At 44.0% G+C, this 26,885-nt stretch overlaps 1 protein-coding gene across 6 annotated transcripts in view; it reads right to left on the minus strand.

The window, feature by feature from the left end:
- Positions 1 to 26,885, minus strand: part of LOC137427306 (rap guanine nucleotide exchange factor 2) — a 236,555-nt gene that overhangs the window by 63,237 nt on the left and 146,433 nt on the right. For all 6 annotated transcript variants that reach the window (XM_068116716.2, XM_078778442.1, XM_068116715.2 and 3 more), the window contains 8 exons: positions 26,004 to 26,108; positions 25,685 to 25,859; positions 24,275 to 24,411; positions 17,924 to 18,082; positions 17,557 to 17,709; positions 16,655 to 16,819; positions 6,322 to 6,429; positions 3,214 to 3,408 (listed from right to left, as the gene is read on the minus strand). In XM_068116716.2, coding sequence (XP_067972817.2) covers positions 3,214 to 3,408; positions 6,322 to 6,429; positions 16,655 to 16,819; positions 17,557 to 17,709; positions 17,924 to 18,082; positions 24,275 to 24,411; positions 25,685 to 25,859; positions 26,004 to 26,108 — 1,197 coding nt within the window. The remainder of the gene's footprint in view (positions 1 to 3,213; positions 3,409 to 6,321; positions 6,430 to 16,654; positions 16,820 to 17,556; positions 17,710 to 17,923; positions 18,083 to 24,274; positions 24,412 to 25,684; positions 25,860 to 26,003; positions 26,109 to 26,885) is intronic.

Consider the following 26,885-nt stretch of genomic DNA (forward strand, 5'->3'; position numbering starts at 1 on the left):
TTCCTGGTATTGGCTGCAGTACAATCCTACGGAGATGTCGGGGGCTGTAGCTCCGCTAATCTCATGCACAATGCACGGAAGCTGATGCAACTGTTTAGCCAGAAGAGACTTTTAAAACAAATTGTGCAGTAGAAATTCAAAACAAGCGAGAAGCGTCATCGCAAATCCCGATGCTTCCCACCAAAAGCAAAGTTGAAAGACGGCATAAAGTTCCACCAGGAATGATGCAGAATCAAATTTTGAGTTAAATATTTCCCAATTTGTCTCCTGTGAACACCTGGACCTCATATTATGGGGCAGGTGCAAAAATTATACTGCTCTTGCACCTTCTTGCCACGTGATGATCACAAGTACCAAGTTTGGTGAATTTCTGCACAACCGTTTCGGGAAGAGATGGCATGACGGACGGACGGACACAGGCAGACAGACAGACAGAGCCGATGGATGACAACACTCCGCACCACATGTTTGTATTTTAAAAAGGCGTCGGGATAATGAGGATTAATTTAGTCTAAGATGCCGAACCTTTGGTAAACGTTTGCTGTGGATTGTTCACGTACTTGGTGAGTTTTAGAGTTAGTTCCAGGTGTGCTGTTGTGTTATGCGATCCAGACGATGCGACTCAATATTGAGTACCTCGATTCTTCCCTGGAGGTGACGTGGTAAAGATGAGCATCACATGATCACCTGCCGGGTGCTCTATTGTCAAGGCGAGCTCCCGTTAATTAGGTGAGGGTTACAACCATAAGCTACATAAGAATGAGCTGCCACCACTAACAGGCCCCATATAAACCTTGTCTTCCAAAGTCAAGGACTCCAAATTCTTTAGCGCCCCAGAATTATTAAATAACCCGATAATTACTACGATTTTCAGGAGCGGTACGAGCTTGCCACGTGATGTCCGTCGTTTAATCCCTAGAGCAACAAGCAGAACTGACTTGAAGGCCCAACAAAACTCCTTCACTCAGTAACCACAAATCCACTGCAGCTCGACCCAGGGGAATCCTCGAATCAGAAGAATACCCATGAGGTGAGACCCCGAACCAACAATAGGGAGGTCGCAATGGTCCCTAGCATTTGTCCCTCATGGTACTACAATAGCACTACTCCCTCATGGCATGACAATCATTCAGTGGCAGGAAATGGGAAGTTGGTTGGGGTCTCGGCAAACAATGCCTACCTGTTTTAAAAAAAAGGTTCCGTGGAGCCTTCGACATTCACAAGACGACAATTATAGAGGGGGTAGCTCGTTGACTCCCACTCGAAGGATGGCAAGCTATATCGATACAAAAACCTGGATGACAGGTTATGGTTTGACCACGAATCAAATCCAGATGAGATCGTATCAAAGGTTAGTATCCTACCTTGGAGCTATTAGGCCAATCCCCACACATACACATACATATATAGATATAGATATAGATGCGTACACATACTGTTACGTGCTCCTCCCCGACCCCCTGGTCACGATGTACCTCCGAGCTCCGAGAGGAGTCACGGCAGAAAAATGTGTTATTCTGTATGTCAAAGATCAATGGAGAAGCCACCCCAATTGTTACTCACAAACAAATATTGTATTAAGATCACACAAGAATAACAGTACAACAATAATAGTATTCAATAGTACAATCCATGTCCTATGATGGTACCATCAGTTTTGGTAATATAGAACTCACTGTGCTCCAAGTGAGTGAAACACGAACATCCCCAATGTCTCTTATTCCCAGCTTCAAGCCCAAAGTTGATTCGCTCCAGCGATCGACAGAACGATGTCCGATCGAGACCAGAATCCCGTTCGGATGGCAAATACAGTCACACAGCCACAGCTGTACAAAGGCGCCCTCAAGGCGACTGGGATATCCAAAGGCGCCCTACAGGCGACTGAGAGATCACACCCTCAGGTATGGACGAATTAACCTTCAAAAAGCCATGTCACACACACGCCCCCGATCGACGTCTGGATGCGGTGAAAATGGTCGAGAAGAGACGAAACCACGAGCGAAGCACAAGTCCTGCGCGAGTCAAAATGGCCGACGGCCCGGTCTCGTGGCGCAACAGCACGGCGATGATTCTCTCCTGAATCGATCGCAAAACCTGACACGCAGGTTGATCGGTCACAGCGATGACAACTCGGTCACAGGAATCCCTTTCCCGGAAACCCAAAAGTTCGCTCGTGACTCTTGCTCACCAACGTTCGCTTCAGAACTCGGCGCGACTCGGCTTTCTTGTCCGACTCACTCACTCCGCCCTTTTTCCTGCCCTCTTCTTCCTCTTCGTCGTCCGGCTCTCGATCTGGTTTCCTGTTTCTTTTAACATTAACTTTTAACTTTTGAAAATAGAAATATCTATTCCCTTTAAATGACAACAATAATAATACATGGAATCAGAAATATTTACAGTGGATGCAAACCACCACAACGGAAGTGACGAATCCGTAACAGTACTAAGATTGCTCCATGTGACGCAAGATCGCCCATTTGCCATTATCTTGTCGAGTCTTGGTTCGATCCCCCATGATTGGGTTGAACCAATACTGCTGCTCTGATACATTGCCGGCAGGTGTTCTGATTGCCAGCAGGTGTCACTCCATCTAAGAGTCTACTGTTTTCAGGACCATGACAACGCTCCGTGTTAACTATATAATTAGCCAGAGCCGTAAAATGTACAGGGGAGTTAATGGATTTGATACAGCATGATGGACCAAATGGCCTTCACAAGCTTTTTGTTGCAAAAAACTAGAAGGGCACTCAGTAAGACCGCATACCTCCGCCAGGCTGGACAGTTTACATTTTGAAACCCACTGGTAGGCCGGATCTGGATTCGGACCTGAATCAAAATCGAATCGGCTTGTTCTTGTCACATATATTTCGTTTTTGGCCCGAACTCTCAATGGTGAAGAATCACTTAAAAAAATTAATCGGATCCGGATCCGGATCTTCACCAAAATCAAATCAATTCTTCCTCATCACACATCCAAACCAGTACACCAAATGTTGTCCGAATCCGTCCATAACATTTTGAGATATCCTGCTCACAGACAGACAAACACACAAAGAGACAGAGGTGAAAACGTAATGTCCATCCACCTTCGGTGACAGAGGTAATGACAAATAAATAAAAATTATGCTATGATGCAATAACACCAAAAAGATATACGAGGAAGAGCAACATCGAAATTATTTTGTACAGTTTGGCCCAGCATAGTAACATTACCTGATCTCCTCGTTGTAAGCCGCACTCTTCGGCCTTGCTGCCCGGCTTCAGCTTCGACACGTATATTGCCTCATTCCCCCCTGCAAGCTCAAACTCGAGGGGCGATTCACGCGATGAGCGCAAGAGTGTGACGTTCCGAAGACGAGCCTTGGTCGAGCAGGCGATGTTGAGAAGCTGCAAGTGCCCCATCATTTTCTATGGATAGAGTTACGGAGAAGGGAGTCAGAGCATTAATAATAAATAGCAATGCAACAAAGCAAGTTCGGCCGGTGTACCAAAATATGTGAAAATCAAGAGCTAAAGGTGGGTTTTCACGGGACACGCGAACGGTTCGCGAAGGATGCGAATGTCGAAAAAATGGCAAAGTCCAACATTCGTATTTTAGGCTCCAAAAGTTCGCCAAACATGCGCGGGGGTTCGGAAGCGTCGTCAATTGTTCGCAGGAGTCGTTTTTTGTTCGGCGGGTATTTCAAAGGAAGTAATTACGATAATACAATGCAACAAAGCTGTCCTCTTGAGCTGTGACCAAGTACAATACAGGTTGGGTCACCTGATCAAGATCGGGGCGTTTAGACTTCAGGAAACCATCAAGAAGATTGGGGTTTAAAGCTGTAGCAAAAATTAACCCGAGAGTGCACCACGGCAATGATGGGCCACATGACCTTATTTCCTTGTTTGAGGTCGTACAGGATCGTGTGATGACGATTTACACTGTAGACCCTTTGTATATTGATTTTCATTCTGCATATGGAATACTAATGATTAAATCCAATCGGTTGGATTCCCGACAAAATTCACCTTCAAACACGAGGGGGAACGGTTGAGACGTAAGCCAAGATCCACCCAGGATGCTCGATTGGACAGAAATGCTTGATCGGTTTTTGTTTTAACATCGATTCGATAAAGAATTGCAATTTTTGATTACAACATTGACGGCCGCACTGGTCAAACGATTGGCATTGTGAAGAAATTTGAATTTTTTAATGGATTAAAACATCTATATATATATTGTGTGACACCCACTCCCCCGTGTGTGTGTGTGTGTGTGTGTGACCCACTCCCTCTCGTGTGTGTGTGACGCACTCCCCCTCGTGTGTGTGACCCACTCCCCCCCCCCCCCCCCCGTGTGTGTGACCCACTCCCCCCCCCCATGTGTGTGACCCACTCCCCCCCCCCCCCGTGTGTGTGACCCACTCCCCTCCGTGTGTGTGACCCACTCCCCCCCGTGTGTGTGACCCACTCCCCCCCCCCCCCCCGTGTGTGTGACCCACCCCGTGTGTGTGACCCACTCCGCTCCGTGTGTGTGACCCACTCCCCCACGTGTGTGTGACCCACTCCCCCACGTGTGTGTGACCCATTCCCCGGTGCAGTGTGCGTGATGTGGGAGGGATGGGGGCGGGGAGGGAGAGGATTTGAGCTCTTAAAGTCACATTTAACATGAGATGTAATAACACATTTCAAACTGTATTTCCCATGTGCACGCACATGCATTCACAAGTTATCAGAAGTCAATACATTGTGTAGATTACGTCATTTGTAGATCTGATAAATTGGCAGTAACCATTTTGTAAAACTGAATGTGCAGCAACTAAATAAGACATGAAACACAAAACACAAAACTAAAACAAAACTAAATAAGACATCCTATAAGACATGTGCCTTTCATAGGCAACATGGTACTATTTGCCCTGAGGAAATGAAGAAGTATTTCTCCTGCCTCTGGAACAAACTCCCTCACTCTCTTCAATCCCACTCTTCCCTCCAGGTCTTTAAAACAGCTGTTCACCACCATCCCCTATCTTCCCCCATCCAAAACCTTGATCTTTTCTACCCCCATTTATTCACCCCAGATCCACTTTTCTGAAATACAAACTTCTTTCCTGGAAGTCCTCGCTGTGTCCATGTGTTTTATACCTCTCCCACCCCCCACCTCCCTTCCCACGCCTCCTCCCCCAAGCCCTCTCCCTCCCACAGATCTCCTGATGTCCTTGCTCTCAAATGTTGTACTTGTGTGCTTCCCCCTCTCTCCCCATCTCGTCTCCCGCTCCCTTTATTTCGTCTTATGTGTCCGTTTGTTTTTTTTGTCATTAATGTTAGCTCTTACACGAGCCTCGATCTTGTATACAAAAAAATGAAAAATAAATAAATTATATATACATATATAATTTTATTTTATTTTTACAATTAATAATTTTAAGCTTTACAAAAATTTACTCCAGAATGATTTAATCTGTAATCAACAATTAAACCTGTTTCGTTTGGAGATAAGTACATGCTATTTGTGAGTTGGGAAAGACTCGTATGACAGGGCAACATACGGACACAATCTCGAGGCCGAACGTCAAACTTATTCATCGAAGAGCCGTCCCATCTGCCAGAATTAGTCGGTGGACGCTAAAGATCCCACAGTGTCTTTCGTGAAGAATAGGCGAGCCATCGCCGGCGCTATGAACAAATTACAAATTCCAGTAATAACCTACAGAGGGCGCTGCATCAGCGGCACAGCCGCACCCTCAGCCGGTGATGCTTACCCGCATCCTTGTGCTGCATTCGAAAGAAGATCGAAGAACATCAGGAAATGGTTTCAAATTTTCTTCATTTTAACGGCTGAAGCACACGTTGCGTTCATCATCATTGGTACGTTTAATCTGAACCGCAGCTCGTCTCGCCTTCATATGTTGCAAAAAAAGGCCGAGTTCATCCTGAATGTTTGCTATGCTACAGTAAATGTCTCGCCTCCGAGCTGTCTACCCTGGGTTTGAATCCTGACACAGCTGTAAACTCTCATCCTGGTGTTTCGCATGAACAGCGACACATTATGGTGTGTAATGTTGTCCCTCGGATGGACATCAAACGGGGCGTCACTTTCATCCTGATCAGCATGAACGTCAAGATTACACATTTGGTTAAAGTGTCGCAGAAAGTTCAATGTTCAAATGCAAATGGATTACATGTTCAATGTATTGCATACCTCAAATAACACCAGAGTACATATCTCGTGGATATCTTTAACGTCCGAGATTGTAACGGGCAGCATTTTTAAAAGAGAGGCCCACTATGTGCACCGTGGCGTGGGAGGTGGAGGCTCAGTTACAGGTGCGGACATACCTCACGTCCAAGGCAACTCTCAAAGTTCTCCAAAAGGCACATGAGCTTCGGGTCTGACTCAAAGTCACTGAAATGGTTGCAGACCCACAACAAAACGACCCGCGTCACCTGCCAGGAAACACCCCAGTAAGTTCCAGAAACATCCCTAAAAATAATTTAAAGACAAGTACAGATACATTCAAAGTACACCGCCCCATGCCAAATAATTAAATATGCTGCAGCGTGGCATTGCCGGGGCGCCTCCGGCGCCCGGCAATACCGCAGTGCAGCTCATTGAGGCTGCATTGGGAGGGAGAGGTGTACACTAATTGATTGATTAATTGTATAATTAAAATCAATAAAAGATTATCACAAAATATTTTCATAATCAATTGGCTAATCGCATAACTAAACCACTAGTGCTTCATCCGAAGATGTATCTTTTAGAAATTTAATTAAATAAGTCATTTATAAAAAATTAAATAATTAATTGATTACTCAATAAATAATTAATCGATTAATCAATAAATAATTAATAGATGAAATGATTAATCAATAAATCAAAAATATCCTTGATAGCCACATCACTTGGTCACATGTCCAAATATTAGCTTCCCAGCTCAAAAGGTGCCTGAGATATTGGCCAAATGAGAAAGAAAATAAATAAATGATTAATAATGAAAATAAATAAATAATAATCATAAAAAAATTAAATTATTAATCAATTTGGTCAGAGAACACATAAACTACCACTATTTCATCAGAATCTGTAACTTAAAAAAAAAAAATTTTTTGGTCATTAATCGAATAATTAAATAATTAATCGATTAATTGATTCATTAATAAATCAAAAATATCCTTTGCAGCCAAATCATATATATCATATATATATATCATTAAAAACAATAAATAATTAATAGATGAAATGATTAATCAATAAATCAAAAATATCCTTGATAGCCACATCACTTGCTCACTACTGTGCCGAAATTTCAGCTTCCTAGCTCAAAGGATGGCTGAGATATCGTCCGGACAACCAAGAAAGAAAACAAGAAAGAAAACAAACAACCAGAATGAAAACTGAGTACTCTCTTTCAGCGTGCGTCACTGCCGAGCCCCCTTCGGTGCCCAGCAATGACGATTTGCAATGCCTGGAGATGGCATAGGAAAGGAGCGGTGTACAATATCATTCCAAACACCAAATAAATGTATTTTTTATCAGTTCTTATACGAGTGGAGAATAATATTTGACTTGAAAAAGCGTTTTTATGAATTACATTTCAAAATATTCGAGCAATTAAATTATCTTTGTGCTGAACTTTTGGAATTGGAATTTTGGTACAAGGAGGTAAAGAGCAGTGAACTATCTCTGGCTGATCACAGGTAAACTCACTCCACAAGCATACAAGGAAACACGGTTGTGGTTGGTTGTCCTATGGTTGGTTGTCCATGCTCTATCCTTTAAAAATGCTGTGCATCAAAGCATGGAAGCAGCATGTAAATCATTTTCATTCTTTGATATGACTTGGCCAGGATTGGATTTGAACAGCTGACCTCCCAGACTCAGAGCTCCAACCATAACACCACCGAGTCTGGAGTCACCAAAAATAGTTAACGGAAGAAAACAACCGTAAATTAAATGTTGGTGTGAACAAAGTACAGCGACCATCATCTGCCAAAAGCAAAATATTCAATTAAAAATCAGATTCCTCAAAACAATAAAATAAGAAGGAAGTTTTCCAATGCTTGTACCACTTCTCCAGAGTGAGTTTGACATGACTCTTCCCTGTGGGAGTTCAAGAGAGCTCGTCACCACCATGCCAGGCAGTCTTCCATCCATACCCATGATATTTTCTATGCTCGCATTCAATTCCTTCACTTACAGATTACAATCTTCTCTCCCCTCCCCACCACTCCATTATCAGTACTAGTGGGCACTACCACCCTCAAAGATGATGATTATATATAATACTGGTTACCACCAAAGGGGGCGATATTTTCGCCATCCATATACAGTGGAACCTTGACTTACGAGTTTAATTCGTTCTGTGACCGAGCTCGTAACTCAAATTGCTCGTATCTCAAATCAAATTTCCCCATTGAAATGCATTGAAATGCTATTAATCCGTTCCAGCCCGCCAAAAACCACACCAATTTTTTTTTAAATATACAGTATATATAAAAATATCTCGTGCTTTATATTTCACCTGTATGCAGCATACAAGTTGGCAGGATGGCCTGGACTGGAGGTACGCACACTTGACTCTAAAGTCTAAACTGTCCAGCCTGGGTTTGAATCCCGACCCAGCTATAACCTGTCATGGGTGAATCACAGGCAGGGTGATTCATCAATGTGTGTACCGCTAAACTGGGCGCCCCGTTTGCGTCCCATTAGTTGTTGGATGTTAAGGATCTCACCGTGTTTTCCACAAAGAGAAGGCGAGCTATCGCCGGCACTCTGAACAAGTTGTGGCCTGGCATGCTCTTCTCCTCTGCCGTTATATACGTCCTCCTCGGCACCTCGCTCATGTTTTTCGACGATTGCGTGTTTTATATCCAAACTCAAAATAACCAACATGCGAAAACAAAAATGCAGCGCTATACGACAGAGATACTGTACTTGCACGGCAAGATAACCACGTGACCAGAACCCACCTGGCGGCGTAAACTCAAAATAACCAACATGCGAAAACAAAAATGCAGCGCTATACGACAGAGATACTGTACTTGCACGGCAAGATAACCACGTGACCAGAACCCACCTGGCGGCGTAAACTCAAAATAACCAACATGCGAAAACAAAAATGCAGCGCTATACGACAGAGATACTGTACTTGCACGGCAAGATAACCACGTGACCGGGTGGCGAAAGCTCGTAACTCGGATCTCGGCTCGCATCTCAAAGCAATAAACCGCCCGAGCGACGGCTCGTATCTCGAAAAACTCGTAAGTTGGGGCACTCGTAAGTCAAGGTTCCACTGTATATATATATATATATATATTATATATATATAAATAAATAAATAAATAAAAAAAAAAATATATATATATATATATATATATATATATATATATATATATATATATATAAATATATAAATATATAAATATATATGTATATATATATATATATATATATATATATATATATATATATATATATATATATATATATATATATATATATACACACACAACAACGACACAACATCATGCATTTTAAGGCCATTTTCCCTGCTAGAGCGGGGGTTAGGTTAGTTATATATATATATATATATATATATATATATATGTATAAAACACAGTTTGTGTGTGTGTGTGTGTGTGTGTGTGTGTGTGTGTGTGTAATGTTACCGATAGACTCCTAAACGGAGAGGCTTACGTGCTTGATATTTGGCATAGACATGGCCATTGAGCCTGGGACGAACATGGCCGAACTCAATATATTTGACGATCCATATTTTTTATTCATATTTACCTCAGCGCATTTCAGCGAAGTACCCGCTAATCTCAGCCGGTTCCAGAGCAGCACGCTGATTCGCTCAGAGCGATCACGTGATGTTCCATTCCCGCCGCCAGACTGATTCGCTCAGAGCGATCACGTGATGTTCCATCCCGTCACACGTCACACGTTTTTTCACCTTTTATGCGATCGTGTTTTGTATCGATTTTGTGCGATATGAATTAAATGTCTTTGAAACAGCTGTGAAACGTCTTTCCACAACCCTTCCGTAACCGATTGGAGCAGTTTATTGCCGCACAAAACGAGATCCGTGAAGCGAGTTGGTCGAGTCGTGCTGACCAAGATGGCGACACGGCGGCTTCACTTTTCACGGAGTATGAGCGTTCTATATATTTTCAATTCAGTGCGCCCGTGATTTGTGGCATAGACATGACCATTGGGCCTTCATGGTGTAATTTGTGCGAGGCTTTTGTCCGAGTGAGCTTGAGTCGAGAGGGCGAATGTACGGGTTGGGAATGTACGGGTCTCCCTTCCCCCGCCCGGCAACGCCGGTACTGGACGACGTCACAGGATCGGTGTGTCTCCAAAATCCGCTTCGTGCTGTTGCGAATATGCAGGACGATGTCATTGTTGACTGGACCTCCCCTTCCCTCCCCCTTCCCCCTCCCCCTCCACCCTACCCCTCCCCTTCTCCCCTCCCCCTCCCTTCTCCCCTCCCCCTCCCTTTTCCCCCTCCCTTTCCCCCCTCCACCCATCCCCCTCCACCCATCCCCCTCCCCCCTCCCCCTCTCTTCGCCCCTCCCCCCCCGTTCCCCTCCCCTCCCCCGCCCGGCAATGCCGGGTACTTCTGCCGGGTCCCTCCCCACTCCCACCCCTCCCCTCCCCCCCTTCCCTCTCTCCCACCCCCTCTCCCGTTCCCCCCCGTTCCCCTCCCCTCCCGGCAATGCCGGGTACTTCTGCTAGTGTATATATGTATACATGTATACATGTATATATATATATATATATATATATATATATATATACATATACATATACACACACACACACACACACACACACACACACACACACACACACACACACACACACACACACACACACACACACACACACACACACACACACACACACACACACACACACACACACACACACACACACACACACACACACACACACACATACACATATATACAGTGCCCTCCATGACTATTGAAAAGGTAAAGTCAAATTTGTTATTATTGTTATATACTCAAGAAATATGGATGGACAAAAGGACCACCGAGGCACTCGGAAACATGGTGGTGGGATGATGAAGTTGGAAAGAAGATTGACGAGAAGAGGAAGAAGTTCAAGGAGTGGCAGAAGGCGAAGCGTATGGGGGCAGAAAAGGCAGAGCATGAAAGTTATAAGGCAGCCAAGAAGGCTGCAAAGAAAGAGGTAGCAAAGGCACAGGAGGCATGTAGGAAAATGTTCGGAGAGCGCTTGGATTCGGAAGAGTGTCAGAAAGCAGTATTCAGGATTGCAAAGCAGATAGCGAAAGAGAGGTGTGATGTGATGGGGGTGAGTTGCTTGAAGGATGAAGTGGGACAAATCGTTGTGGACCCAGATGGAATTAAAGGAAGATGGAAGAGATATATGGAAATACTGTTGAATGCAGAGAATGAATGGGATGGCAACATAGAGAGTAACCCAGTTTTTGGACCGGCAGAGAAGATAACCGAGAAGGAAGTTGAGGAAGCGATAAAAGCAATGAAGAGTAGAAAAGCGGGAGGGCCGACTGGAGTTGTGGGAGATATGTTGAAGGCAGCAGGAAGTTGGGGTGTGAAGAGAATGACAGAGATTTGCAATCTGGTGGTGAAAGAAGGCCGCATTCCAGTGGATTGGGAACTGAGTACCCTTGTCCCTCTATACAAGGGGAAAGGTGACCCTCTGGACTGTGGCTCGTATCGAGCGATAAAGTTATTGGAGCATGGAATGAAGGTATTGGAAAGGGTGTTGGAGAGGAGGATAAGGAAGAAAGTGAAGATTGATGAAATGCAGTTTGGATTTATGCCAGGAAGAGGAACGACAGACGCGCTTTTTATTGTGAGGCAGTTGCAGGAGAAGTATATGGAGAAGAGGAAGAAGTTGTTTCTTGGGTTTGTAGATCTGGAAAAAGCATTCGATAGGGTTCCACGTGAAGTAGTGACATGGGCATTGAGGAAGTTAGGAGTGGAGGAATGGTTGATCAGAGTCGTGATGGCAATGTACAAAAGAGCGCGCACAGCTGTAAGGACAAAGGACGGGAACAGCGGTGAGTTTGAGGTGAAGGTGGGAGTGCATCAAGGGTCGGTACTAAGTCCACTACTATTTGTAGCTGTGATGGAGGTGCTGGCTCAGAACATAAAGGAGGGTCTACCGTGGGAGTTGTTGTATGCAGATGATCTGGTGTTGATTGCAGAAAGTATGGATGGACTGAAGGAGAAGATGAACAAGTGGAAGGAATGTATGGAGACAAAAGGTCTGAAGGTGAATATCGGTAAAAACTAAGGTGATGGCAAGTGGTAAAGCATGTGGTGAGGTGGAAAGAACTGGGAAGTGGCCGTGTGCTGTGTGCAGGAAGGGTGTCGGAGTGAATTCCATTCAATGTACAATGTGCGCTGAGTGGGTTCATCAAAAATGTAGTGGTTTGAGAGCGTCATTAACCAGTGTGGCAGCTACATTCAAGTGTAAGATGCGCACAGAGGGAGCTGCAAATGGAGGAAATGTTGAGTTGGATCTTGGAGATGGCGTGAAGCTGGAAGGTGTGAAAACATTTTGTTACCTTGGAGACATGCTGAATGGAGAAGGTGGATCAGACTCGGCAACGGTTGCTCGAGTGAGGTGTGCATGGAAGAAGTTTCGGGAACTGAGTGGCGTGCTGACGAGGAGGGGAGTGTCATTGAAGCTGAAAGGAAAGGTGTATGCTGCATGTGTGAGAAGTGTTATGATTTATGGGAGTGAGACATGGGTAATGAACGTAGAGAGCAGCAACGAAGGCTGGAAAGGGTGGAAATGCGAATGGTTCGGTGGATGTGTGGAGTATCGTTGAGAGAGAGGAAGACAAATGATGAATTGCGAAAGATGATGGGAATAGAGCCTGTGATGGATGCTGTGAAGAGAAACAGGTTGAGATGGTTTGGTCATGTGTTGAGGAAGGATGAAAGTGACTGGTTGAAAAGAGTGATGGAAATGAATGTAGAAGCAAGTGGAGGACGGGGAAGACCGACAAAGACTTGGCTAAAGATGGTCGAAGAAGAAATGCGGGCAAGGTGGTTAACAAGGGGAGATGCAGAAAATAGGGCAAAATGGAGAACATTGTCATGGGGACCGCAAGGCTAACCCCCGCTCTTGCAGGGAAAATGGCCTGAAAATGCCTGTTGTTGTTGTTGTACTCAAGAAATATGGACCGAAGGGGGCCCCGCAATGACGCGCGCTGAAAGGTAGTACTCAGTTTTCACTCTGGTTCTTTTCTTGTTTTTTTTTGTTGTTGTTGTTGTCCGGGCGATATCTCAGCCATCCTTTGAGCTAGGAAGCTGAAATTTCAGCACAATAGTGAGTAAGTACTTTGGCAAAAACGTTATTTTTTGTTTAATCAATTAATTGATTAATTACTTAATTATTATTGATTAATTAAGTACTTATTTATTTCCTTTCTCTTTGGGGCAATATCTCAGGCACCTTTTGAGTTAAGCCGCTGTCACACCTTGACGTTTTAGCCAGCGTATGCCGACGTATGAAAAATTTGGCTACGTTAAGAGCACGCTGAAGCACGCTGGCATACGTCGTAGTACGCCAAGCTCGTCGACAAATTTTGTGCATGCACAAAATTTGTCGACGTATGCCAGCGTATGACTCACACCAGCACTCAATTTTGATACGTTGGCATACGCTGGCTAAATCGTCAAGGTGTGACAGGGGCTTTAGGAAGCTGATATTTGGACATGACAATGCCCAAGTGATTTGGCTGTACAGGGTATTTTTTATTTATTGATTAATTAATTGAATTGATTAATCAATTATTTTTTTTCCCGATTAATGACTTATTTAATTGAATTTCAAAAAGTTTCCGCTTCGGTATGAAACACTGGTGGTTGAGGTATGCTGCTATCAGTCAATTGATGAAGAAAAATTTTTTAGATTAATATATATTGATTTAAATTACGCAATTAATCAATCAATTATTGTACACCTCTCCCTCCCAATACCGCCTCTATGTGTGCTTCGCTGTGCTGGAGGATGTTATTTCTTTGGCATGGGGGCGGTGTACTTTGATTGTATCTGTACTTGTTTCTTGGTATTTCTATGAATATGTGTTTTACCGTCGTAGAGCAACAGCACTTTTTTTAAATGGCTTACCCCCATTTTAGGTAAGCATAAATATTGGAACAGATGACTGACAGCTATTTCTTGTTGCTCAGGTGTTTATTGGTGCATTGATTGTTCACACATAAATGAGCTGTGAATGTCTAGTCTTGGTTTCAGCCTTTGATTTTTGCCTTGGGATTTTGCCTTGGGAGTCTGTCGGCATAAACCAACATGAAGAGCAGAGAACGATCTATGAAAGGAAAAACAATCAATTTGGAAGATAGAAGTAGAGAATAATTCAATTTGAACCATAGCACAAAAATTGGGCATAGCAAATACAACAATTTGAAATATCTTGGAAAACAAAGAAACCACGAGTGTGCTTAGCAATAGACAATGATCAGGTCGGCCAAGGAAAACATCTGCAGTTGATGACAGAAAGATCATCAGAGCTGTGAATATGAATATGAATGAATGATCGTTTTAAGGCCATTTTCCCCGCTTGAGCGGGGGTTAGCCTTGCGGGCCCCATGACAATCATGGTTCCCTGTTTGAGGCAATGTTTTTATGGCCAGATGCCCTTCCTGACGCCAACCCTTAGTCGCCTCTTACGATGCGCAGGGATACGGTGTACCTATTCTAAACCGGGGTACACACCGGGAAAACCCGAAAACCCTAAAACAACCTAAAAACCTAAAACCCGAAAAGAAAGAAATGTGAAGAAAACCCTAAAACAACTGTCAGTGACATCACCAACAACCTCGAAAGTGCAGAGGTGAAAGTAATCACAATCTAACGTTTGCAAAAGACTTCGACAGCAGAATAACAAAGGCTACACCACAAGATGCAAACATCTCATCAGGATCAAAAATAGAAAGGCCAGATTAAAATTTCCCAAGAAGTACAGAGGTGAGCCAGTAGAGTTCTGGAATAAAGCTTTATGGACAGATGAGATCAAGATAAACTTTTACCAATGCGATGGAAAGGCGGAAGTGGAACTGTAGATGGAGAAAGGAAGGAACTGTCGATGATCCAAAGCATACTACCTCATCTGTGAAGCACGGTAAACATAGTGTCATGGCTTGGGTTTGCATGGCTGCCTCTAGAACCGTCTCACTCATCTTTGTTGATGATGTAACTAATGATGGCAGCAGCAGAATGAATTTGGAAGTGTACAGAAGCATTTTGCCTGCCCATGTACAAGAAAATGCCTCCAAACTCATTGGGCCATGCTTCACCATGAAGCAAGACAACGACCAAAAACACACTGCTAACGCAACCAATGAGTTCATCAGGAGGGAAAAAATGGAAGGTTTTAGACCGGCCAATTCAACTTCCTGATTTAAATCCAATGGAGCATGCATTTCACTTGCTGAAGAGGAGACCAAAGTCAGAAACCCCCCAAAACAAACAACAACTGAAAATGGCTGCAGTAAAGGCTTGGAAAAGAATCTCAAATGAAGATACCAAGAGTTTGGTGACGTTGTTGGGTCCCTTGATCGATGCTGTTATTGCATGAAAGGGATGTGCAACCAAATACAAACTATTATACTACTTTAATTTACTTTGAGTTAATATCTTCCAATACTTATGCTTCCCTAAAATGGGGGGGTGGGAGAAGAGGGGCAAACATAAAAAGTGTTATTGTTCTGCAATAGTAAAACATATATACACAGAAATACTGAGAAATAAAGATGACCTTCTGTACTCTTGCCTCATATTCTGCATGTACACACACATCTGCTCCATTATTATAGATGTTACTCCTCTCATTGCCCCCCTCCCCAACCCCTTCTTCCCTGACCCTGTATTTTAAATAGAAAAAAATTGGAATTTCAAAAACCAAGATCAAACTAAAATGCGCAATTTGGTGCCTGGCTGTTTGACGATCTTTGACCGCGATACATTCGGTCGTCACTTATTCAATCACAACCAAACTTGACAGGGAGACTAAGGGTCACATGATGGAGGTTGTAGCAATTTAACTTCTCCCCCACCGCAAGGGGTTATTCCTCCTTGAACAAACGCCGTGTTAACGTGTATACATACCGTTTTTGTGGTATTTATATCGTGCCGTTTTTGTGGGAGCCTACCTACCAGAAGTAAAAATATTATAAACCACAAACACGTATAACCACAAACCTTTTGTAAGGGAGGAAACCGAGGTGTGTTCAGTGAACAAGCATGAGAAAGCAGTGCTTGCTCAAATGCTTAAACCACTTGGTGAGCACTCCACAAGAAAGTTGGTAAATGAACACACCCACGATGTTCTTGAGGCCCGACCCTAGATCTACTGTAATGTATATACCCCAGAGAGGAATGACCCTTCCTGCCGCCACCGTAGGGAACAGGTGTACTAGTAGGTAAAACCAACTTTTTATTCTATTGAAAAACAAGTTAAGCCTCCAATCTCAAGTGAGACCACCTTGTAGGAGTAAGCTGCCTACCCGACACCAATACAACCGTCATTGGGTCCAATTCTAGCTCACCATTGACAATGCAACATTCGGGTGAACAAAAATCAGAAAGAGGGCCCATTGAGGATTCCTCCCCTCACACCTTGTCGCGAAGGCTGGTGTCGTGAAACCACGTGAGCAGCTTGTGTCCAACGGGCAAGCCATTGGGCAGGAATGTGCGCCACGTGAGCAAAAAGTCCTCTACGTATGTGGGATCAACTACCGAGTGTTCCTCCACAAGGTGGTTGATCAACCGGTCTGGGGTCCCCTGGTGACACAATTGAAGTTTGTTATTAATACAATCATACATGCGAACATTTCAACTTACAATTGCGATTGTTCAGATTTAATTTCATGAAATGAATCACAGCATTTGACGTCAATTTAGCTTAGCCTTCTGTTGCGATGAAGGACCATGGAAGACCTTGCAAGATGTATAAACAAGCGAGGCAAGGAAATGAGGTGACACGGCATCACAAGAAATGTTCCAAGATGGCCGATACAGTGCTATTATGTACCGTTTTGACTTCTAAGTCTAACATTTGCGTTTAACATCCCAAAATGGAATGTTACTGCAATGTTTGACCAAGCCATGTTTTTCAGTTTTAAATACAGTACTGGTAAGTTACTTGCACGATGCACAGGTGGGAGACCAAAATATCAAAAATAATAAAAACGTTTTAAGAAATTTTATGAAAATTCCCACCCACTTGAGGACACGTGCAGGGACCCCAAAATCTGCCCCAAAATGTGGGAGTAGTACTGGGTAAAATCAATGTACCTTTAATGATGATTATGACGCTAATATTACCGAATCGGCGAATGTTTCCACATGCGAGAAATAGCGAAACTGCTAATGCGGAACCCGTGAATGAGTTTACATGCGGAGAGGGAGCAGCTTCGTACGGGTGGAACCTCAAAATCTCAAATTAGCTTTCGTTTCGTGGAAACTCACATTAGCTTTCGTGACTGTAGAAAATAAATAAAGGTGGAATGGTAACATGCCTTGATCACGATGTGACCCTTCCGTGTGCCAGTACGGTCCAGCTCACGGTGTTCCTTGACCAGCACGACCTCCCCTTCCTCCTCCACACGCTGCATGTTGCGCTCTACCTTGTTAAGGATACGGCAGTAGTCCTGCTGCGTGACGCACACAAACTGAACACACACACAGAGTTAGAATTTTCATTCATAATTTCCGTTCACGTGCAAATTGGGTACAAGACGGACTTGGTGTGCGACAGAGTACACACGACAAACGCCTTGGTGTTTTCACTTCAAATGTGCATTTTGGGCAAATTCATGCAAACAGACAGTAGGTTTGCCAATTTTGAGTTGCATCAATGTTTAATGGAAACTTTTACTCACTCACCTGGCAATCATCCACTTTGGTTTGCATGTCTCCAATCATGTACTGCTTGGTAAGGGATGGCGTCACACCGAAGCCATTACCCATGCCAAGTGCTTTCATCCGCCCGTCTCGCTCGACGATCTCCACCGCACCATTCACGATAACGCACCACGAGTCCAGCTGATAAAGATACAAAGTCAATCTGGGAGGTCGGTGGTTCGAAATCCAAGGAAATGCTCATTCTCATTCTAAAGGTTTGTTTAAAAATTAATTACGCCAAAAGCCGAGATCGTAAAAACGTTATGCCCTGGACAGACACACTGAGGCCCAAACGGTAAATAAATAAAGAAACACGGAAGCAATAAAAACATGGCGGTCTCGCGCAGCGCAGTGTGGCCTGGCCAATAAGGACTATTTATAGTTACTATGACTCTGCCTTTTGACATTTTCACACAATTATTCATTATTATTCTCCGTATTGTCATAACTAGGGCGTGCCCGCACGTACGTGCTTGCCCGTACGTGCTTGCCCGTACGTGCGTGCAAAAAAACATGCGTGCAAACAACAACAACAAAAAAAAACTTTGAAACCACGTGGCAGTAACGACCACAGAACCCCCCCCTCTATTTACATGAAATGGTTTGTCCATTCGCAAACCCCCCCCCCCCCCCCTCTATTTACATGAAATGGTTTGGTCCATTCGCAAAGCCAAAGCGAACGGCTTGCGAGTACGGTGACCATACCTTGGGAACCACTTGTCCGATTAATTTCAAACCTTGAAAAGGCACATCCTCGGGTCCCCAGCAATATACCTGGCAAGTTTCAAGTATATCGGACCGGTAGTTGTCGAGAAACAGCGGTCGCATACAGACACACACACACACACACACACACACACACACACACACACACACACACACACACACACACACACACACACACACACACACACACACACACACACAGAGATTGCTGGAATTATAGATAGACTAGGGCATTGCCCGTACTATATCTATATCTAAAATTATATCCCCCCCCTCTATTTACATGAAATGGTTTGGTCCAAAGCGAACGGCTTCCGGAGTTTGGTAAAGAAATCGCCATCGCGTGCACAAACGCGCAGGAAACCGTACTATATCTATATCTAAAATTATATCCCCCCCTCTATTTACATGAAATGGTTTGGTCCAAAGCGAACGGCTTCCGGAGTTTGGTAAAGAAATCGCCATCGCGTGCACAAACGCGCAGGAAAGCGAATGAATCGCAAATTCGTTTTTATTAGTTTTAAAACATAGTTTAACGCCAACATAGTTTGCAAACGTGAAATAAATGAATACGCTCTCAAATGTGCCATCCGAGGCAGAGTGTGTCCGCCACGTTCGGCACACGCGATAGTTCGCTGCTCTCTGATTGGTTGAATCGTTTTTTGGACATAGCTCGGTAAGTAATTCTCCGATTAATATGAAACCTTGAAAAGGCACATCCTCGGGTCCCCAGCAATATACCTGGCAAGTTAAAAGTATATCGGACCCGTGGTTGTCGAGAAACAGCGGTCACAGACAAACGTACAAACAGAGATTACTGGAATTATAGATAGATAAAGATTGGTTGAAAAATTGATGACAAAAGTTCAAATGGTAGAAAAAGTTATGCCCTGGACAGAAACACGCACACACGCACGCACGCGCGCGATTGCAAAACACGGTCTCCCGGGGGACAGTCTAATAAAAACCCCATCAGTAAGCAAAACAAGACCGAAAGTCTAACAGCGGCGTAGCTGGGCCTGTAAAATATTATAAACCACAAACACACATAAGCTTTTTAAACAGTTGCTCATGCTGTTTATAACATTAAACAAAGAAATTTGGAGGAATGCAGACATCTGTGAGGCAAGTTTTACTTACAGAACTGATGGAAGATCTACTGTAATCTATATACCCCACAAGAGTTGGGTTAATAACATGCTATCAAAAAACCGAGGAGAATTCCTTACTTCCGCGGTTGTTAGTACTGTACACCGCTCATCATCGATTCATGAACCACACACCACTTCATTCCATTAACTTTGTATTCACGACATTGGGATTAAGTGTTATGGTCATATTTACTCTATTATTATTATTACTATTATGAAAAAGATACTACTGAAACGATACACTACTGTATTAAGAAACCGGGGCTTAATTTGTCTGAAGCGGTCCGAAGGTGAGGCATGAAGCCAAAGGCCTATACGTACCGTTTTGTTGGAAGAGACGTAACGCCGATGCTTTCGATATTTGATGGTCATTTTAATAATCGGTTTGTTTGTGTTTCGCACTAAATGAAAAACGTGAAGGTAGAGCATGTCGATTGTGATATATGACAGGTTCGGCGATATGTTCGGCATGAACAAAATTGGTATCAAAATGCTGGAGTGTGGAGAGTCAGCCGCCGTATCGCCATAAAGACATCAGACGTAATCACATCACCCTGTTATGTGACCAGATCCTCAGCTCTGATAGGTATACGTTTGAGGGGACATACATACAGACGAACAAACACTGTTTTAGACGGCTTTGCCCTATGGGCTACGCCGTAAAAAATGCACGTTACTTAGATCAAATGCTTTTATGCACATGACATTCAGAGTTGGTGAATATTGTTACATTTATGGGGGTACGTGAAAGGATACTGTAGGGAAGGTAGGACTGTATAATTGTAGCACGGACCGTGGACACGTAGGAGAAATCTTGATGTACTTATTTAGGGAAACTGTAGCTTAAGATTGTTTATGTGTCTTCACATGAGGGGTGAAGCGGTGCTAATTAGTGTAGGGATTCAGGCTAATTTTCCCCAGGACGTGATTTTCCCCTCTGTAATTTTCCCTTTATGTTTTGCTGACAAGGCCGGCCATGACAAACTCCATTAAACAAACACAACCGCAGACAGAACCCAAGCAGAGCCGATCGGACTAAGCGCCGCCCAAAGGACCTAATAAGGAAAAAGGCCACGCCCCTGGAGTGGGGTGATGGGGAGGTGGAGAAAGAGCCGGCAGGCCACGCCCCTGAAGGTCATGATTGGCCGAGAGGAGCATGGGTGAGTTGGAAAGAGCTTCGCCATTGGTCGGTGGGAGGTCATCTAGAAGCTTCTAGAGATGAAGAAGAGCACGTCTCTCTTGGTCCTGGTGAAGAAGCTTGGCCATCTTGTGCTTTGGAGGAGAGCGTTTTTCTGCGACGATCGTTAAGGAGATTCAATTATTGTTGGCGCAAGGGAGCTGGAGGCCATGCTGTCCCCCTCGAACAGTGGTGGTGAACACTGAGAGGGCCGTCTTGGCTGCTCGCTTCACGACTCGGTGTGCTCGTGTCATCGGCCAGCGCCCTCTTGGGCGCACAGGTGCGGGAAGCGTTGAACTTGGCCACCACTGCCGACCTCGCCAAACAATCTCGTTGAGAAAAAGCTAAGTGCACTATAAAAAGGGATTCCATTTTATTGCGTTACTTTTCCCATGTGCGTTGTTGTTGTTGAATTTATTGTGGTGTTTGCATGTTTTGTGGGTTCGGGAATAAACCCATGTATTTTTGGTTTAGGTAAATGCTTCGCATTCCTTCATCCCACCAAACCGCCAAAACCGCCAAAACCACTAAAAACCACCAAAAATTCAGGACTTCGCCTCGGGAGTAAAAAACGTTCAGCCATTCGTCATCATGTGGTCTTAATCGCTGGTGACGCGACAATATATAAAGAATATATATACAGACTTGGCATTTAATATGGAATATTTTTTTTAAGGGGGTGAACTTACTTTTCAAGATGACTTAGAACCAAAAATTCATTAGAATTATGTTGAAATTATTCTAGATTTTGTTAATGTGACCTTTAAAAGAAACAAAAACCACATTTGATATTTTGAAGCAAATAAATTGATCCTTGAAAGTGATGTAAACTGATATTGAACTCAATTCACGGACAGTACTGTGTTAAACTTCTGTACGTTTTCCAGAAGTATCTCTTTATTTTGCACATTAGCCAAATTTTTTTTCAACAAAAACAAAAGTTAAATTATGACTGGGATTACGGACAGTAAAATTACAGTTCAGTAATTCATGTAACCCCCACGAGCATTGAGGAGAGCACGTACACGTTGAGGCATGCTGTTCACGAGATTTGCCAAGGTTTCGGACAGGAATCGCTTGCCATGCAGTGACAATAGCCTGCTGCAATCCATGCACAGAGGCAGGCTGCTGATCCAAGTTGTCGATTTGACGCGTTAATTCTGCCCACAAGTTCTCTATCGGATTCATATCCGGGGACATGGCAGGCCACTCCATATGCTCGACACCACGGTCAGCAAGAAAGTGTTGGATCATGCGAGCACGATGAGGCCGTGCATTGTCATCTTGGAAGACAAAGTTTCCTCGAAAGGCTGCACGAGCAAATGGAAGCAATGTTTCTTCCAGAATGGCCCTGTACTTGAACTGGTTCAGGTTTCCATTCAGAACAACCAGGTCAGTTTTGCCCCCTGCATGAAAAGCAGCCCAAACGGTCAACCCACCACCTCCAGCTTGGACTCTTGGCACAATACAATCTTCGTTGTAGGCTTCATGAACTTGTCTGCGCACTCAGTTGCGGCCATATTGACGATAGACCAGAAATCTAGACTCGTCACTGAAGGTCACGTGATTCCAGTGTCCTGGCTGCCATTGACGGTGCTCTCTGGCCCACTGCAATCGGCGCTGGCGGTGTTGTCTGGTCAGGCGTGGCTTTGTCAGGGGACGCCTGGCACGATAGCCTGCTTGAACCAGTCGTTGGTTGACTAGCCTTCTGGATACAGGCACATTTGTCAGTTGCTGCCACTCAGCCCGAAGCCGATTAGCTGACTTGGTACGGCCATTGCAGACTAACCGGTGCAGCTGGCGATCATCTCTCCTTGTGGTTCTGCGGGGACGTCCTGGTCTCGGTATTGGAGTAGGGACACCCCTCTGAGCATTTCGTTTCAGGATCTTTGACACCTGACCTTGAGTGATGCCATACTGCCGAGCAATAGCATGCTGTTTCATGCCGGAATTTCGTAAAGCCACCACTCCATGACAAACAGCATTGTCGAGTTGACGGACCATCTCCAGAGGCAGCGGCAATAACGTTTGTAGACGTGCAGCAGTTGTTTTCCACTAATACAGAATGCAACAACCCTTATATACCCGATTGTGAAGCCAATCGTCAAATGTACCTGTCCTTAAATTTTGTCACGCCACCTGTGATATTAGCCTGTTATTGACTTCTTGCTGCGAAAGACAATCAGTGACATGGTTCTTTTAACAAAGAAATCACCGAAGCGTAAAAGAAACTCACCAGGTTGATATACTGAGTTCAGAAAGTAAACCCAAGTCAAGAAGAAAAAAATATTCCATATTAAATGCCAAGTCTGTATATATATATAAAAACCTTCTCACAAAGGATCAAATTATTGGTGAAGCATAATTATACACAGATGTAATCGGCATTAAACATCCAACTTTTTCATCGGTTTCATCATCCTACTCAAACTGTTTTTACATAATCTTTCCTTCTGTGAAGAATAAGCAGCGGACAGCAACAATCCAAGCCACATTCCTCCGAAACACAACTTGAGACAAGTCTGACATTATACTCTTGGTAAGCAATTCCGAAATACAACTCGAGACAAGTCTGACATTAGACTCTTGGTAGGCAATTCCGAAATACAACTCGAGACAAGTCTGACATTAGACTCTTGGTAAGCAATTCTGAACTACAACTCGAGACAAGTCTGACATTATACTCTTCGTAAGAAATTCCGAAATAAAACTCGAGACAAGTCTGACATTAGATTCTTGGTAAGCAATTCTGAAATACAACTTGAGACAAGTCTGACATTAGACTCTTGGTAAGCAATTCTGAAATACAACTCGAGACAAGTCTGACATGAGACTCTTGGTAAGCAATTCTGAAATACAACTCGAGACAAGTCTGATATTGGACTCTTGTTCAGCAATATTATTTTAAAACCTCCAAATGTTGGGTGAGCACCTCTTAGATGCCACAAAGTGCAGTCCTTAAACTCGGTGCTACACAATGAAGAGTCGCTCACCAATCTGTGATTTGCAAAACGTCAGCTTCATTGATACTTTTGATACTTTTGATAGTCTGTCAATATTACTACTCGTATAACTGAAGTGTGTGACACATCATCGTCTCACAATCGTCACCATCTCAGGAAAGATATTCTTTGACCATACATTTTACAGATAGATTTGTATTACAAAAAAAAAAAACTCAGAAAAAAAAAACTGATATGATATTGTTCAGTATCTAATTTGAGAATAAACTTTGATATGTGCACAAAAGGAATACTCGATTTGAGCAACACAGCTCACCTCTTCCTCATTTCGAAGAACCGTTGTACCAGCTTGGTCCACCACAGCGAAGACCATAACCGAGCACAACTCGCGTCGTACCGACATCGTCATGTTGGCGAATGCTGGAAACTGTTGCATGAAATCCAGGAGCTGCTCTGTTAGGACAGGATAAATTGGTGGAAGAGGATGAAGGATGGTATAAATAAAAACGAAATTAATTGTCCTCCTGCCACTCAACTCCTCATTTGCATTAATGCGCTCTTGTCTATTCCCCTTTCACACCATCTACATATTTCGTATGCAGCACTAGGCTGTGTCGTAGCTCCATTGGCTGAGGGTGCACCTGTGCCGGTTATGCAGTGTCCTCTGCTGGTCATAGCAAGAATTTGAAATTTGGCCAGGGTACCGGCGATAGCTCGCCTACTCAACGCGAGGGACACCGTGGGATCTTTAACATCCACCAATGAATCTGATATTCCTGGTGTTGGCTTAGTGGTTAGGGTGCCGGCTTGGGATCCTAGGATCCTTGCTCATGACCATGACCAACCAGATCGAATCCCGGTCGATCGCTGAATTAACACCAGGGGGGTTGACTCAGCCTGTCATCCTTCCGAGGTCGGCAAATTGAGTACCAGCTTGCTGGGATGAATGATCCCGGTGTGTACCCCGGTTTAGAATAGGTACACCGTATCCCTGCGCATCGTAAGAGGCGACTAAGGGTTGGTGTCAGGAAGGGCATCCGGCCATAAAAACATTGCCTCAAACAGGGAACCATGATTGTCATGGGGCCCGCAATGCTAACCCCCACTCTAGCGGGGAAAATGGCCTTAAAACGATCATTCATTCATTCAATGAATGCTGGCAGATGGGACGCCCGTTTAATACCAATCCGAAGGAGGGCACACACAATGATGAATCAACCTGCCTGTGAGACACCAGAATACCAGTTTATAGCTGCGTCGGGATTCAGACTCAGGCTAGTCAGCTCGATGAGTCGCGCAACTTGGCTTCGTGCAACTGAATTGCTCACATGTGGATGTTTTCGCAACCAGTTGCAAACAGGTAAGCAACTGGTTGCTTGCAGTAATGCCAAGCTCCAATTCAAAGTGATCTGACGTGCTGAGCGAATAGTCGCGACACATTTTATTTGAAACGCACGATTAGTTGTGACAATCCTGATTGCACGCACAACGCCAAATGCAGGAACCTTGTTGCACGACGACTTGCTCGGATATGGACAAAGCTGTCGCAACTGAGTGAATTTTAGGGCGGATTTGGCTGCACAAGTGATTACTCGGGTATGGACCCAAATTTACAAACAAACACGATCACAATATCTGTACCTGTACTGTACAAAAGACCAACACCTGAAGCAAATACATTTTTCTTGAGCGGATCAAAGCAATTTTACTTCACAACAATCATTACCGATATCATCATCTGTACGGTCAACAGGGTCCTTCTCCATGCAATCCCGTATGAGGTCTCGACTGGACAGCGACACCGAAGTTTGTTCTCCGTCCTCCTCGTCGTCGTCTTCGTCAGAGTCCACCACGGTCTCCGTCAGGCCTGACAGGTCCATGTCACTTGCCTCGCTTCCCGCCTGCAAAACAAGCACAACGCATCACGTTTCTCATTCCCCATCCATTCACTGAGCTTTTCTGGTATTCGATAGTTGAAGAGGCACGGAAGGTGAAAACACGGAGGGTGAAAACACGGAGGGCACAACCTTGGTCGCGAGGTGTACCTGGAATATGTCCGAAAGGCTGCTACTCTCCGTCTCACTGGCCAAGCTTCCCGCTGTACGGTGACGACACTCGCCGAGGTGCAGCTTGCTCAGTTCCTCCGGGAGCTGCTCAGGACAAGAAATATAGATCATGGAGGCACACAAAGGCATCGCCGGACCGTAACATAGCCGGCCATAACGGAGGATCACTCGCAAACATGACGTCCGCAACTCAGTTTTTATGCCACGAGTCATCAAGGGTTCTTCCAGCAAAGCAAATGCTTGAAAATTTGAATACTGTCCCAGAACTAGGACTCAAATGATCAATCATACAATTCTTCTATAAGAAGAAAGCATTCTTTTCTGGCATTATATCACTTGCCGACCAATTAACAATTTTAATTGTAAATATTATACAACAGTTTAAAGGTTCCACTCCAAATTCCCCCAAAAAAACAGACATGACAATGTTGATCACCTGGCGAATCGAGTTTTACATTATAAAAAAAAAATGGCAGCAAGAAAGCACACACCAGAGAAAAGGTAAATAAAGAGATCAGCATAATAAATGTGTATTTTTAGCCGCGTCGCAGACGCTGCTCATAGAGTGCCCTCTGCTGTTGTTGTTGTTGTTCTTCTTCTTGTTCTTGCAGAGAAGACAAAACCTCAAAGCTCCACCCATTCTGGGAACCATAGCTCCATCCATTCTGGGAGAGCCTTCTTATAAACAAATATCCACCATTTTATTAACTCGCATAGCTTTGAGGCCTGTTTTGTAGGCCCGTGGTGTCTTCCTCTCTCACAGTTTTATTTCAAATCAAATTCGATATATCATTTCATTTTTCACAGTCGCTAACATAGTTTTAGACTCGGTTGAAAAAAAACGGGAAGAAAATCCGATGA

This window comes from Myxine glutinosa, chromosome 5 (assembly GCF_964187855.1).
Source record: "Myxine glutinosa chromosome 5, kmMyxGlut1.1, whole genome shotgun sequence".
NCBI lineage: Eukaryota > Metazoa > Chordata > Myxini > Myxiniformes > Myxinidae > Myxine > Myxine glutinosa.